The sequence below is a fragment of the Callionymus lyra genome, chromosome 1 (genome assembly GCF_982586985.1).
Source record: "Callionymus lyra chromosome 1, fCalLyr1.hap1.1, whole genome shotgun sequence".
In the NCBI taxonomy this organism is placed as follows: Eukaryota; Metazoa; Chordata; class Actinopteri; order Syngnathiformes; family Callionymidae; genus Callionymus; species Callionymus lyra.
In genome coordinates this window covers 35240718-35256711 of record NC_141818.1, presented here as the reverse complement: position 1 = coordinate 35256711, position 15994 = coordinate 35240718, and the positions used below count along the sequence as shown (strand labels likewise).

Genomic DNA, 15994 nt, shown 5'->3' with positions numbered 1-15994 from the left:
ATAACTTTTGTATCAGGGTTTTAGAAGCTTTTCCACAGATTTGAATGTTTTAAATTCAACACTTGTTTCACCGCAGCAAACTTGTAGATTAGTACTTCCTCCCAAACGCGAGGGATTTCCTCTCAGGTGATCAGTTTCTTAAGCGGCTGTTACACACAGGATTAGGAGGTTCCTCCGTTCAGAAAGCTGAACTAGCAGAGTGAAAGTAAGGACGACCGGAGCTAAGAAGATCAATGAATTACTATCTCCACCACCCCACGGACAACACTATTTTTATTTTCTTCCGTCATAAAAATGCCCTCAATCTGATGTAAGTAGCTAATGGTTATTTATAAAGCGTGTTTCTAGACCAGGGTCACAAAGCGCTTTAACGATCAAAAACAATATACAGTTAAAATATATACTTTAAAAGATCAAGACACGTAAGACAAACACAGGAATCCAAGAAAATCCGGGAAAAGCACAAATAATAATATGTTTCTTGAAGGAGTCAGTAGATCATCAAACACAGAGGAAGAGGATGATCGTTCCAAAGCTTAGGAGCAACAGCCTGGAAGGATTTCTCTCCTCTGGTCCAGAACCATGTTCAGGAACCATCAGTAGATTCTGATCCACAGACCTCAGAGCCCGAGATGGGGTGAAAGGCTGGATCAGATCACTGATGTAAGGAGGAGTCTGACCATGAATAGATCTGAAAGTAAGAACCAGAATTTTAAAAGAAACTGGCAGCCAGTGAAGAGTTTTGAGGATCGGAGAAATGTGAGTTCTTCTACTAGAGCGGCTCAGAATTCTCGCTGCAGAGTTTTGTAATAACTGCAGGCGAGACAGCTTGTTTAGACACGAAAATACTGTTACAACAAATTAAAAGAGAAGAGTTTATTTTTTAGTTTAAAGTTCAAGTAACCGTGGCTTCCATAAATACATATGCAGTGGTGGAGACCGTTAATCTTGACCCAGAGGCAAAACAAGGGATACCTCAAACACATTTGTTTTCCGGCCTCCGGGTCACCTTGACCCAGAGATAACACAAGAGTAACACAATATATTTTTTTATCGATTTATTTTTTTCAATCTAAGACCCTGATTTGTCTTGGCATGTTGAGCATGTTGAGCAGATTGATGAAACGCTGTGAACAATATTATCCTATATATATATATAAGTGTTGGGTGATGATGTCGTCGAGAGGTTGTGTGAAGTTCACCGCGTAAAGGGTTGAGAAAAGGCAAACAAGTGTGAAGGAAGAAGACTTGGGTGGGAATGACGCTCCAGGGAATCAAGACGTGTAAAGACGAAGCTGTTAATGATGCATGCTATCCTTAGAGCCGTGTGAGGCGATAAATAGAACCATGTCTCCTGCCATACTTCTCAAGATGTAGGTTTTCGAAGGTTCGGTTTAAAACGAAACAGATAGAGGGGAAGGTACGGAAGTAAATCAGTGGCATCAGAATATTGAATTTTGAGTTTTATCATTTTAAATCTCAAATTAATTCTATCATTTTTATATTGAAAGGTAAGGTTTTTTTTCTTTTATAATAATTGAATTAAAAGATTAACGTCGGTACTTTATTCTTCAGTAGGGAGCAGAACCCTTTTAGCCTGACATCAATTTATTCACATTTTTAATAAATGGACCAAGAATAAATAGGACTGTATCGAACAATACGAATGGTTTCGTTTTAAGGTTCGCCAGCTTTTCTGGACTTTCTCATCTTGCTCAAATAATATCTCTCAATTGTAAGATGCTGACAAGACGTATGTTCAAGGCACTGATACCTAGCGATGGTCTGATGAAGCTTCATGAAGCAGTCATGTCGTTTAGAGGTCAGTAGGTGGCGCCATCAGTTTAAAAATGATCTGATATTTCATTAGAACAGTTGTTTAAAAAAAAGGGAAAATAGGTCAGAGACCGCCATCTAGTGGACTCTTAAAATACCGACAATGCCTCATGGAGCTTCATGAGACCATTGCTGTGTCTCAAATCGCATACTAGTGTACTCAAAGTTAGAATTTTTAGTGCGTTAGTGCGTGTCAATTCTTAGTATGCGAAATTTAGTGCGCCATGCACACTAAATTGGCGTACTAACACGCCCACAAAACTGAGTATGGTTCGATGGACACTAAACACACTAAACAGCCGCCATCTTAATGACGTTTTAAACGGAAGTTACGTCATATATAAATGCATATATATTCATATACTTACAGGTGTATTTTCAGCAGCAGTAGGAGGATAAACACGTCTTGGCTGCTGATACCAGCTTAAATATCTCGCGATTATTTAGATTCTCATATTTTTTCTTTATTTCTTTTTCCAAAGTTGCAATACGTGCTGCCAGCAGGTGTCGGCGATAGCGTTCAAACAGCTGGTTGAAACATTGTTAAATAGAAGTAGAAGAAGAAGCTGTCATGTGATCTCCGGTTAGTGTGTAGCGACAGTGTTTGATTTGAGACATACTATCTGTGGAGAATTTGCGTACTAGTTAGTACGTACACTAAACTGATGCATACTAACTTCTAGCATACTAAGAGTAGTATGCAATTTGAGACGCAGCACATCACTACTATGCGCAGCTTCGTTCAATTTCTAGATCTTCATCAGCGACTTCTATAAGTGGTTGTTTTGATGAAAATCACTGCTTGTTCCTGTTTGCTTGTGTATGCATTTTTGTTTCTCATTACCTGTGTTATCTCCGCTACCTCTGCTGTAACAACAGTGGTTTCCATGTGATGACTGGAGGAGGAAGCGTACACACAACCTCTTATCCCGACCTACCTCCTCTGTAATGTGTTTATGGTCCACAAAGGGGGTTCAATTGAAAAAAGAGCTGATCTGGCGATGCAGCAAAATTGCCTTTAAGCCTCAGACCGCTCCGGTTTTTAGTAAAGAGCGACAATTTATTATTTTTCTTCTTTTCCCTTGACTGATGTTTATTCTGTTGTTTTGTCTTCTGCAGGATGGATATTACTCTCACCGACCCAAAGAGAAAAGCAGAGTGGACAGCAACAATGAGAACTCCGTCCCCAAAGACTTTGAGAACATAGACAATAGCAACTTTGGCGCTCGGTCGCAGCCGCACCGACAGGCCGCCGCCGTCGCCGCTGGCAACAAGCAGCACCAGAACCATCTGCAGGAAAGGGCCCAGCAGCGAGCCTGGCGGGACACCTCGCTCAGCCTGAGCCACGGCTCCAACGAGATCCTCCCCGTGGGTCAGCAGCCGCTCGGCTTCGGCAACTTCTCCCAACAGGGGGGTCATGGGGTCGCGGGCGGCACGCGGCAACACCACCAACGTGGCACGCCACGCCAGACGCCGTCGCAGCACCGGCATCACCACAGGAAGCCGGCGACCGCGTCGCCCATGGAGGTCAACTACGACCAGCAGCCCAAGTGCGAGATAAGTGGGAAGGAGGCGGTGTCGGCTCTGTCCCGGGCCAAGAGCAAAGAGTGCCGGCAACAGATCGCCGAAGTGTACTGCCGGCACAAGGAGGGCAAGTTAATGCCCGAGAAGGTCACTCGGCGCTGTCCCATCGAGGGTGAGTCCTTGATCTTAACAAATTTGACCCTTGAAACAAGCAATCTTGCAGCATCGATACACTTTCTATTCCTGCTACAGTTCTTAATGAGGAAGTCGATATCTATCAGTCAAGATTGAAATGAGTTGAGCAGTTTCTTAAATCCCGACCAGATGTGGCACAACATTCACACTTCGTTTCTCCAATGTCTATTTTAGTGATTAATACACAAAAATGAACATCAGAATGGAGAATATTGCTCTATATTCAAGAAAGAAAGCCATATTTAAAATCAACCGATGCTTGAACCTAAGGATATTGTCAACAAATGTATCTATTAAAAGATGATTAACAAACAGGCTATTTCATTTACTTTCATAAACCTCAAATGTTTGAATCAAAACTTAATATTAACCATTAGGGCTCTGTATTGGCAAGACTGTGGCGATACGATACATATCACAATATATTAGACTTTAAACTTTTTTTTATTGTCATTGCACAGAAGAACACAGCAGTGAAACTGGCAACAGAATTTTGTTGCTTGGCAACTGTTAAAAACACAGCAGAGTGAATGTATATATATATAAGTATAAATATAAATATTGACAAGTTAAAAATAGTGCAATATAGAATGAACAGAATAAATAAATAGCGTTTTAAATATGTGTGGCAATATGATATATTGTGATAAATCCCGATACTGTAGTAACAACGATATAATGTTTCTTTTACAGCAAATAAATAAGTAAATACTTTCTGTAAGCAAATGTGAAAGTGCTTATAAAAGTATTTAAAAAAAAGTACTCAGCTATTTTGCTGCATAACAGTCTCACACAACATGGAGCAACATGCAATATCCAGTATCTGTCAGTGTTTCATTTTTTTTTTTACTTTGGACTCATGTTGGCTTTAAAACACAGTCGTTAAATGTATATTTAGCCTTTGAAATAACATTTAACTTGAATTTAAAGTTATATTATTTATTATTTTTTGTAATTTAAAAAAAAAAAAATTAATCTGTGATTAACACTTAAAAGTAACATTTAAAAGTATGTTAGTAAAGTGTTTAACGGTATAATGACTAAACTAAACTTGTTAAATGTATTTTTGTGTCATCATTGATTGTCCTGAAGTTTGTGTAATTTAAATGTAGCGCTTTCCTGCACACAGAACTCTGTCAGCCTTTATTTAATTATTATTAAACACAAACTCTCTATTGATTGAATCGAGGCAGATTCCAATGATGAAGTCGACATTAACACTAACAAGAAAGTTTGTTATTGTTGACTTTCATGTGTCGACTGAAAGTTTCTCTCGTCTCTACAGAACAGCAAAGTTAACTGCTTCGCTTTGTTTCGTCTTCCTTGTTTCTTCGATCTGCTCATATTCTTTGTCGTGATGCGTCTTTAGATGTTTAATAAAGTTATTTCGATATTTTCTTACACCCATATTAACGATGCCTCAGCTACATGATACAAATTTCTTTGATCCCAGATTTGTCATATAGATTAAAAATGGCAAACATTGAACAGCATTTAAAATCTGCTTTTTGTATTTGTGTTAGTACTCGTTTCTCCACTACATGGACCCATAAAGAGTAAGTTAACTACCCAAAAAATTTAAAATGAAAGTCAAACACAAAATAAAAAACACAGATGCACAGAAAAAAACAAACACTTTTTGGAATTGTATTCAACACCGGATGGTAATTTGACTCATAGGGTTCTGTCCTAAAATAATATTTTTCATTAAGATTTATTGTTTATTTATTATTTATATGACATTTGTTGTACATCCAATAGTTGAATAGTCCATTCATTGAAGGTGCGCTTTATAATCCGGTGCACCTAATAGTGTGGAAAATACAGTACTTTTTGTCTTTTTGAATGAAGACGAAGACAACTGAGCTTCAGTCGCTACATTAAAATGAACAAACATTTTTATCTATAACTCTAAAAAGGAACAGATTACTCTGAAAATAATCCCAACCCTTAGTCGACATGAGGGTGAGTAGAAAATGAGTGAAATCTGAATTTTGCTCCTTGGAGGAGGTATGTCCTGTCTCAGTGCTTTTCTATTTAAAAGAACATGTTGGATTCTAAAGAAAGTCCTAAGATAAAAAAATGTTTTAACCATCTTCGAGTTAGTTTTGATAAGCGGATCTAAATATGTTGAGTCACACGTGGAAAAAAAAGAATTGTCAGGTTTCAAGTTCAGTCTGACTTTCCCTTTTTTATATTCATCTTATTAAATTCTCATTAAATCTCAAACTGTTCTCCTGATGAGTTATTAGGGGGAAACAATCGCCCGGAGGACATTTAGATATTTTTGTCTAACTCTTTTTTTTTGTTTGACAAAAACTGAGCAAGAAATCAAATACTGTGCATCTTCAGTCTGACGGTGGATTCAGTAAATCATTATTTTGTCGGTTATTGAGCGCCAGCGATGCACGTGGCGCTCCGAATAGAATCGGGTTTACGCGGCGATGAGTCGCTTCCTCAAACAAAGCTCTGCACCAGGCTGATAAATCCATCCAGAGCATCTCAACATGGCACTCACGTTGACAGTTTGAGGGGTGGAAAAAAAAAGTGTTTTCCCCCAGTGGCGAGCCTGTGCCAGCTCAAGCTAAATTAAATCATTTCTCTCCTGTTCCCCCGTCTGTCTGCTGTGTTCTCTCCCCCTCTTTCCCTCTTTCCCTCTTTCCCTCGTTCCCTCGCCTCTGTCTGGTTTTAACCTTGTTTGCATAATATTGTCTAATTTGATTTGATCAGTGTTCCGTCCTTCAGGCATTCGTACAGATTAGCAATCGTAGGATTAGCATCGCTGAGCATGTGCAGCTACTTGAACGAGGGTTGGTCATTTTTTTTGTTCCCATGATGCAATTTAATTTTAAGGTAGAATGTGAATCGATGACGTGGACACCCATGAAGTCGTATTAGACTTCCATTGAAACTTACAAAGAGGATTTGAGCTTGTTCAGACAGAAATAGTTTTCTTGTTTGTTTTTTATCCTCATCTATCTAGAGAAAACAGACATTTTCAACTCTGCATGTACCCGAGTTACTATCATCCCTTGGTTACGAGAAAACATGACAGTCCAGGGAAATACTCTTGACATGCTAATGAACATTTCCTGCACTTCCCCTTCCTTTATTTTAGAAGTTTCACCGTCTCTTTAAGAGTAACCACTTCCTGTTTCTAGAAGATCATTCTTACAGTTCAATCATCGCATCTGGGGAGTTGAACATTACTTTTAAAATAAACGTGTTAATGCGAAAACAAACAATAATGTAATATTTGGTGTTTGTTGGGTGTCGTAATAGATTTGCACGGAATAAAACCCCACTATTTTATCGGGGGTGTTCACACCAAATGCGATTGAGCGACTTGATGCGTTGCTTGAACCTAGTGATGGTCTGATGAAGCTTCTTGAAACAGTGTCATGTTGTTCAGAGGTCAGTAGGTGGCGCCATCACTTTAAAAAATAATGTTTCATTAGAACAGTTGTTAAAAACCAAGGAAAATAGTGTAGAGACCGCCATCTAGTGGACTCTAAAAGTAATGACACTGCTTCATGAAGCTCCATCAGACCATCACTACTTGAACCCATCGGTTTCCAATGACAACATGACTTCCCACCATCTTAAAAAGTAGAGCCCCATGCTGGATGTGAGTAAGAGCAAAGTCAAAATGGCTGATTTTAAAGGTAGCTCTTGTGGAAGTTTGCAAAAAGCACACAAAAAAATTGAACATTGCCATCTTTCAGTTCTTACTTACATTAGATCCTCCTGAGGTCCAGATTTTTCTTTCTGCTTCTTCTTTTGTAGGACTGGGAATCAAACTTCGGTTCTTTTGTGGCACTGACTGAAATGCTTCATAATTCATTTCCACACTTTTTGGTTGCAACACGTGTTCAAAAGTTGATAATGTGTGGAATTGATGGAAGAAATTGACAAAAGCAGTGAACATCAGATTAGGTTTTCTTGTTAGAAAGTGTTATTTTGCATTATAAATTTGTTTTTCTGTGAGAATACATGTGTAGTAGAAATTTACAGAAGCTGTAACTCAAGATTTGTATCTTGTGTAATGACATTTTCGTATTTCCTAAGAAAATGGTATTGAAAAAAGTATCGGAAGTTAAGTTGACTGTATCAGTGCTTGCATATTTCGATCGATACCCAGGCATATTCTTGTGGTTCTGATTGGTTGACGGATTGTTGCTGAAAATCCCGAGATTCAACTGTTCGAAGTGTTTGATACAACAGATGTCTCCGAAAACACTTTGGAGATGCTAACGAAGCAACACATTTCCAATATTCTTGGCACATATTAGCACCTAGAGGACTTGTAAATGAATCACTTTCGATACAAACTTTGACTTTTAGAAGTTGTTGAACTTTATCTAAAGGTAACAAGCAAAAGGAACTCTTTTTTTATCAGAATGTGAAGAGTATTGTTTTCAGTTTTCTCGTGACTCGATGTGTGACTTTGTGTGATCATAGGGATTAATAAAAATCTCAAAACTAACTCAAAACGCACACAAGACCTTTCTTTGCTATTCATTTACGAGTGGTAAACACTAACAGAAACTGCTTTGTTTCTGCTTCCAGCCGCACATCTTCCTCGCTAACGTAAAGGCGACAGAAGGCTGAGGAAATCCATCAATCTCCCGACGCTGTTTCAACGGCCTCGGGGCGCAAATAAATCACTTATTGCACATTTAAGGCATTGTAACTCACATTTCCTACCCCCGATGAGATTAGCTTTCGTGCGGAAATAAATCAAGCAGCAAAATGATTCATATTGTTTCGCAAACTTTGTCGATGGTTTTGAGATATCTTAAGAAAAAAGCTTGACTGTTCAAGGCTGCCTGTGGGAGGGAGGGCGAGTCCTTCCAGCTACAGCGAATGACGGAGGAGGAGAGGAGGGCGACAGCAGATGAGGAAGAGGTGCTTTTTAAGATTGATGTTGACAGCGAGGATCACGGGGGGCGGGGGTCCCTCTGCCTCAAGCTACACAATCAAACTTCGGAAGTTAAAAAACAAATCAGGCAGAATTTGTAAGTTTAACATATGTTCTGATGTCGTTTTTGCGTCTCTGATCACATTTCATATCACATTTATTCCCTGGAAGAAACGGGATAAAGTTTCCTTACGGAGCTGAGACGGGCGACTTCTAGGGAATTATTTGAAGAATATCAAAGTTGTTGTCGGGTGACATTCCAAAGAAATCAAATCCTGAATGAGGGGAAAAAAAAAACATCACTCGCTGTTTATAAACTGATTGTGTGCTGATGAGCACGGCGCCTGAAAAACAATTTAAATGTCACAGCCTCGGACATTCCCGGTTCATAGAGATGTGGAACGCTGCCAAGAAGAAAAGAAAGGAATTACTGAGGCGTCTGTATTTGGGCGGCAATAACCAAAACTGATACATTACCGACTCATCTTTCGGTTCCTTTTGTGTCCGGATCCTTTCGTGAGCTGTTAAAAATTGATCTCAATTCTAAAAAATGAATTTGTCATTTGTACCAAGAACATGGATAATAGCGCCATCTCTCAAAGTCCCTCACATTTTCAGAGTTATGCCTTTATACTTGTTCAAACTAAAAACTAAAAAAAAATGTGTCTATGTAGGTAAGTAAATAAATAAAGGTTATTTGTAAAGCACCTTCTAGACCAGAGTCAAGAAGGTGCTTTAACAATCAAAAACAATACAACGTTAAAATACATACTTTAAAAGATCAAGACACAAAAAATCAGGGAAAAGCACAAATAAGAACGTCTTAAGATGTGTCTTGAAGGAGTCAATAGATCCATCAAACACAAAGGGAGAGGAAGATCATTCCAAAGCTTAGGAGCAACAGCCTGGAATGACCTCAGAGCCCGAGCTGGGGTGTAAGGCTGGATCAGATCACTGATGTAAGGTGGAGCCGGACCATGAATAGCTTTGAAAGTAAGAACAAGATTTTAAAAATTGATCCTGAAAGAAACTGGAAGCCAAGAGTTTTAAGAATCGGGGAAATGTGAGTTCTTCTACTAGAGCAGCTCAGAATTCTTGCTGCAGAGTTTTGTATTAACTGCAGGCGAGACAGCTCCTTCTTGTTCAGAGACGAAAATACTGTTACAATAAATATCACACTAAGCATATTTGACTTTTGCAGGGTCCAAGCATGCAAGTGTCACACATTTGATTTCTAATTATATATTATTTTGCTATTTGAGACGTTAATCTTGACCCACTTACCACCTCAGAGCACAACATCCAGCTTTTCCTTCTGAAGAATTGAGCAATTACAAACCACTGAATCTTCCTACTAACCTCCAATTACCTTCAGTCTAAAGTGGCCGGCAGCAAATTCCCACCTCCGACAAGATTCATTAGGACGCTCAGTGACAGACTGCAACACTGCAACTCGGGGTCACGAAAGAGTGTTCTTAACCACTAACCTGTGGTCAAGGTTGAAAAAAAAAAAAGAAGCCGCGCCGGACACTCTAATCTAAATGAAAGACGCGAGGTAATGAGAAGGGACAACTGCGGTCCAGTAACGCTGGTCACTCGCTGTTAAATCTGGATAATTACAGGCGCTTAAGGGCAACATTTTTTAGGAACACTCAGGTATTCCTGCGGCGTTTGTTCAGAGGTAGCTGCTGATGCTGAAATACACTTCAAATATCCCCCAACAAATGTGTAAAATCAATATATTGTTTTTTCTTGGGCATCTTTCAGTGAGCATGCTCGAAGTTGAGCTTCTATGCAGATGACACGCCTCGTTTTGTCACAGATCGTCCAGTTAGAAGTAATGTCGGAGGGTTCGTCCGCCGTCTGCTCCGCCTGTGGGTGATAATCTGCTATCGCGCCTCTATTTTTGCTCCATAGGAATCCAGAACTGACTGTTCCTTTGTTACCCTTAGACGCTCGCAAAGTAAAACTTCACTCTTGTGTATCCTTGTTAGCATAGCGGATGCTTGTGTTTTTATTTGTGATTCAGCCTAGTCCTGAAAGCCGAATAATTGTTAAAAAAAAAAAAAATACATTCTTTATTAAGTATATGATCTTAAGGAAATACGAAGGTGAAAAGCAGTGAATTATAACATGTTGTGCATGATTAATATGTGGAAGTGAAAATATAAATAAAATAAATGACCTCAATTAATCAAAATTTTAAAAAGAAAACCTCAAATCCAATTGGCAAGTTAAGAAAATGTTTTTTCACCTCATGATTTTGAATAAGCATACAAAAAAAATTACAGCGGAATCAAAATCTTTTAATTTTTTAATTTTTTACAATTGAACAAATAAATAAGACGTGAATTCAAACCAATATACACAAGTCTATAGTTGATATTAAGTCAACAAATGACAGTAAACAAATACAAATTGAAGTCACACCACTATCAGGCTCTACCTAGAAAGTAAGTACTTTTACTCAAAGTGCTCTACAGAAAGATGAGTGCTATATACGGAGTATATCGACAGATATAATTGTGACAGCAATATAGACGAGGAAAGGTAATTGAGGTATACCGTGGTACGCGTATATTTTTATAGTTTTTTTCGTTTTCGTTTTCATATCCCTTTAGTTGTCTCCGGGTCAAGGTGAATGACCTCCGTGGCTCCCATGAATACATGTGCAGTGGTGGAGGTTGTTAATACTAGCAGACAGGACAATTGATGCATGGGGTGTGAATTCTGAAACAATACATATCACGATACAGGAGCAAAGGATAGAGCAGGAACAAGGATATCATTTTAATATACAGTATTTTCAAGAAGCATCTTAAGACCTTTTTTATTTGCGCAGGTTTTTTCTTCATTTTATGTGACACCTGTGTTTGTCTTATGTTCTTCTTGGCCATTAAGAGTTTTTTAAATCTATAGGTATTTTTAAATGTGTATTGCTTTTGATTGTTCAAGCGCTTTGTGACCCTGGTCTAGAAAGCCGCTTTACAAATAACTGTAACTACTTACTTAATATTGGTCGAGTACTTGACTCTCGTGTCGCAGAATTTACAGACCACATGACTCTTGACTAAGTTGTAACGGCTTCCATTTGTTTTAAAACCAAAATATGTCCAAACATCAGCTTAAAAAGCTGCTGCAGTTGACTGTATCCTCTCGTCCTCAGTCATTGCGGGAGATTTTTTGACGAAATAACTGCTGCCATTTAGCAGACGGAAGTTGAATGAAAATGAACAAACCAGTGAATATTTCTATGTCAATTGTAAATTAAAAAAATGAAATTATTTTATTTTAAATTGTAAATCATGAAAGAAATTAAAATATTATTTAAAAGAGGAGAAAAAAAAAACTTTTTTAAAGATAAAAAAATCTACTCCACTGATGAAGTATATTCCAACAAAAAAAACACATAAAAAAATGCAGCAACTATGTTCACTAAAACCCTTAGTTGATAAGCTTGTTCTGAAGAAGAAAAATAAACAATTGATTGGTTATCGGTCTAATAGATAGCAGGGATCCGAACAGATCGCTATTCATTGCCCAGCGTTAGTTCAAATTGTGAAGAAAGTCAGGGTTAAAAAATATATATATTATATTGTAATCAAGTACATGTAGCATACTCAAAGGTTCATACTCAATTGAATTTTTTATCTCCGTAATTTTCCCAGGTCTGGTTAAAAGACTCCGAGGACTTTCCACCAGCTGGACTGATAGAGTCGTGACTCAACGACAGAAATCTTATCAAACACAAACAACCTGATTAATACCTGATTAAACCAGCAGCCGAGCGTCAGTGTTCTAAACATACATGATCGTGGCGGCGTCTGGAGAACAAGCGTGAGATAATGAACCGAACACACACACATACTCGGGCAATTTGTGACGAGATAATCAACGGATTTTTCATTTGAGAGCGATTCAGATGATGCTCGTGTATTGGTTTGTGTAATGACTCGCGGATGAATTATTCAGATGTTAATCAAATCCAAGCCTCCTTCTGCGCCGTCCGTCAACAACCGTCGTTTTAATTGTCGGGAAAACACACGTATCGCCGCCATCTCTTCGCGTCACTCACCTTCATGCCTCCCTCCCGTCCGCGGATCATCAAATATTTAGCAGATTAGATTTGTGATCAAGAATGTCAACAAATGTGTCCCTGACTTCCACTGCGACCTCCCGGAGCTGTGCAAATGAAGCGGCGCTGATAACAGATTTGTTGATATTAACTCGGCGGTTTGGTGTCGTCCGACAGGCAAAGCCAACGCCAACGTCCAGTGGGACGAGGACTCGGGCGAGAGCCTGCCTTCTAACCCCGTGAGGATCGCCTTCGTCCTGGTGGTCCACGGGCGAGCGTCCCGCCAGTTCCAGCGCCTCTTTAAAACCATCTACCACACGTCGCACTACTACTACATTCACGTGGATCAGGTGAGTCAGACTCGTTGAGATGATTTTGTGTCTTTGAGATGAGTTTTATTTGTATTCAAATATATTGGTTATTGCCTTTAATTGTGTTTTTTACAAAAATATGGCGATAAAATACGTATCACGATACAGAGGCAACAATACTATATAGTGTGATACGTTGTGATAGTGTAGGGACAAGAAGATATGACCAAAGATCAGCTTTAAAAGCTGCTGGAGTCCACTGTATCCTCTCATTCTCAGTCATTGCTGGGATGTCAGGAGATTTCATTGTTCATTTAGAAGAAGTTATGCAGTTCATCATAAGTTTAATTACAACACAAAAATGAACAAACGCTGTGAATATTTGCGACTGTAAATGTTAATACTTCATTAAAATATAAACCAGGATAAAAAAAAAGACTAAAAACTCAAAATGATACAGTGCTTTGAATTATTGATACAGTATAGGGAAAACCAAATTTTGCAATATAATCCGTGGAGTTTCTTCATGTTTAAGTATATTCTAAAGCAAAACATCTTTGAGAGTTTTTTTAAACCAAGGAATGTGGTATTACGCCATTTTTGTAGTCCTGTCGGCCATATTTGTTGCCTCTAGTTAAAAAACTTTCTACATTTTTATTGTTTGTCTTGATGCAAAGATATAACTTGAGATGAAATGACCAAATGCTTTAAAATACTCAATTTAACTTTTTGTTCAATTAGAAATACTTCATTGTCGTTAGGAAAAAAAACTTGTACATTTCTATTTACATTTTTTGGTGTAGTAGACTCTCCATAGCAAAAATTTTACGCATTCACAAACACAATCTCACACATTGATGGGAGTAGGCTGCGACGCAGCGCCAGCTGACCCTCATAAACCATCAGGATTAAGTGTTGGTATTATTACTGGCTGCTATGTCGCCCCTTTATGTCAACAATTCACAGAATAAAAGAAAGAAATTCAGTTGTTTTATTTTTTTTTATCATTTGGACAAAAATCATCTGTAGAATATTATATGAAAGTGTGATTTTAAAATTGTTTTCAAGTTAACGAACAGAAGTCAATAAACTACAGTTATCACGTTTCTAAAATGTTCAACTCGTTACCACTTTGGAAACCAAAAGGATACAAAAAAGAGCCTAAATTTCAAATACATTTTTCTGTTAATAAAAAAATGCAAAACTATCCTCTGTTACAACATGAACTGGACAAAATATTCATAATAAAAATCTGTTTATGATAAAGAAACTGCTTCTATGATTACAAGTTTCAGGTCTTAAGTAATGCAAAAATAAAATGCCTAAAATAAACTATTAGATGGTATCAATGCTTTTGAATATTACTTTTTAAGTCTTGATACTTAAACTTACATTGAACCAAGATTCAAATGATTCACCAAGATTCAAATGATTCATGCACACAGTGTGACCCCGGTGTGACCTCGTGACATATTGTTGTCTTCCATCCTCCAGCGCTCCAACTACCTCCACCGGCAGATCCAGGCCTTAGCCGCCCAGTACCCCAACGTGAGAGTGACGCCGTGGCGCATGGCCACCATCTGGGGCGGAGCCAGCCTGCTCACCATGTACCTGCGCAGCATGGCCGACCTGTTGGCCATGAGGGACTGGAGTTGGGATTTCTTCATCAACCTCAGCGCCGCCGACTACCCCATCAGGTGAGCGAGGAGCAACGAACGCGGACATTTTGATTTAAAAAAATACAAATTAAGCCTTTTTAAAAAAAAAAAATCAAGGTGTCGTTTGCTAGCTTGAACTTCTCCTCGCCATTGGGGCGACAGTGAAGTGATTAGAAGTTAATTGCCCCGGGTCAATATGTATTGATTAGGCGGTCAGTGTACTGTAAACTCTGAAGCCCACTGGAAAACATCCTTTTTAAGCAGCTTTAATAGGTCATTAAAAGCCACAGAGTGTACCAAACAGGGTTTCAAGTCGTAGAAAATGAAAGGAAATAAAAGGATTTTTGCGACTTTTTTCTCTTTTTCTGTCGGAGTTTACGGTCCATCCGGGAGTTCCTGGTCCGCTGGGTTTTTGATGTAACTTCACAGCAACCAATTAAAATGCCCCAATTAAGGCCGGAGTTATCGCCTCGGCACAGCCGGAAGTCCACTAGGTGGATTATAAACGAGCTGTGGAGGATCCGACGTCGAGATGATGAAGAGAGAGAGAGGATGAAGATCTGGTTCAAGTCGACGCTTTCTTTGAGTTGTTGACAAGACTTCGATGAGAGCGCCCGCCCATTATGTCTGTTTTAGTGTTTTTGCTTTGGATCGGTTACGACGACTCGCTTGACATCAGACTCCTAATTTGTTTGTGCATGAGAAGCAAAACGACAACATCTTCTCAAACTCTTAAAACGACCACATGTTCTCATTAAAACGTTGCAGAAATCATCTGTACTTATCCGACCTCATGAGTTCAATAGTTCAAACCTCAACAGTCGTCTAACAACACTTTTTTTGAAATCTTAATACAACTCGCTATGGTTCTTTATTTAAGCTCTTTTTTTGGATTGGTTTTGATTCAAATTTCTTATTTTTGCCTAAATAAATTGAAATTCCATTCTTCACATTTTGGTTCCCCGCAGTTCTTAATCGATTTAAAGGTAAGGTAAGGTAAGTTAAGGTAGAACTTTATTGATCCCTCAGGAGGTCTCCTTCGGGAAATTGTTTTGTTTTTTTACAATAGCCACAGCAAATAGAGCAATTTTTCATAAAACATAAATCAAAATAAAATAAGAAAAAGAGCAAAGAGAAAGAACAAGATGATAAAATCTAAGTCTAAAGATAAAGATAAAGAACATAGATCAAATAAAAATAAAAAAGGCAAAGGATACAAAGACTAACATAGATAGATGGTGAAGAGGAGAGGGGCCAGTACTGTCCCCTGAGGTGCTCCTGTACTGCACATACTGTAAATCAAGATTATTAAGATTAAATGTACTTTAAATGAACTATAAAAAAAACAACTATGGCATTGTCCTTGTAATTTAATGGCGACTAAAGACGTTTTAATATCCTCACAAATTTTCTATCTCTATTTTCTCCCCAAAAACAACAGAATATAATGTGGCCCCTGATGGTGTTTTAAAAA

At 38.4% G+C, this 15994-nt stretch overlaps 1 protein-coding gene across 1 annotated transcript in view; it reads left to right on the top strand.

The window, feature by feature from the left end:
* xylt1 (xylosyltransferase I) overlaps positions 1-15994 on the top strand; it is an 86488-nt gene that overhangs the window by 39668 nt on the left and 30826 nt on the right. Inside the window, exons 2-4 of the mRNA XM_087804650.1 lie at positions 2956-3532; positions 12729-12901; positions 14357-14559. Of these exons, the coding sequence (XP_087660776.1) occupies positions 2956-3532; positions 12729-12901; positions 14357-14559 (953 nt within the window). The remainder of the gene's footprint in view (positions 1-2955; positions 3533-12728; positions 12902-14356; positions 14560-15994) is intronic.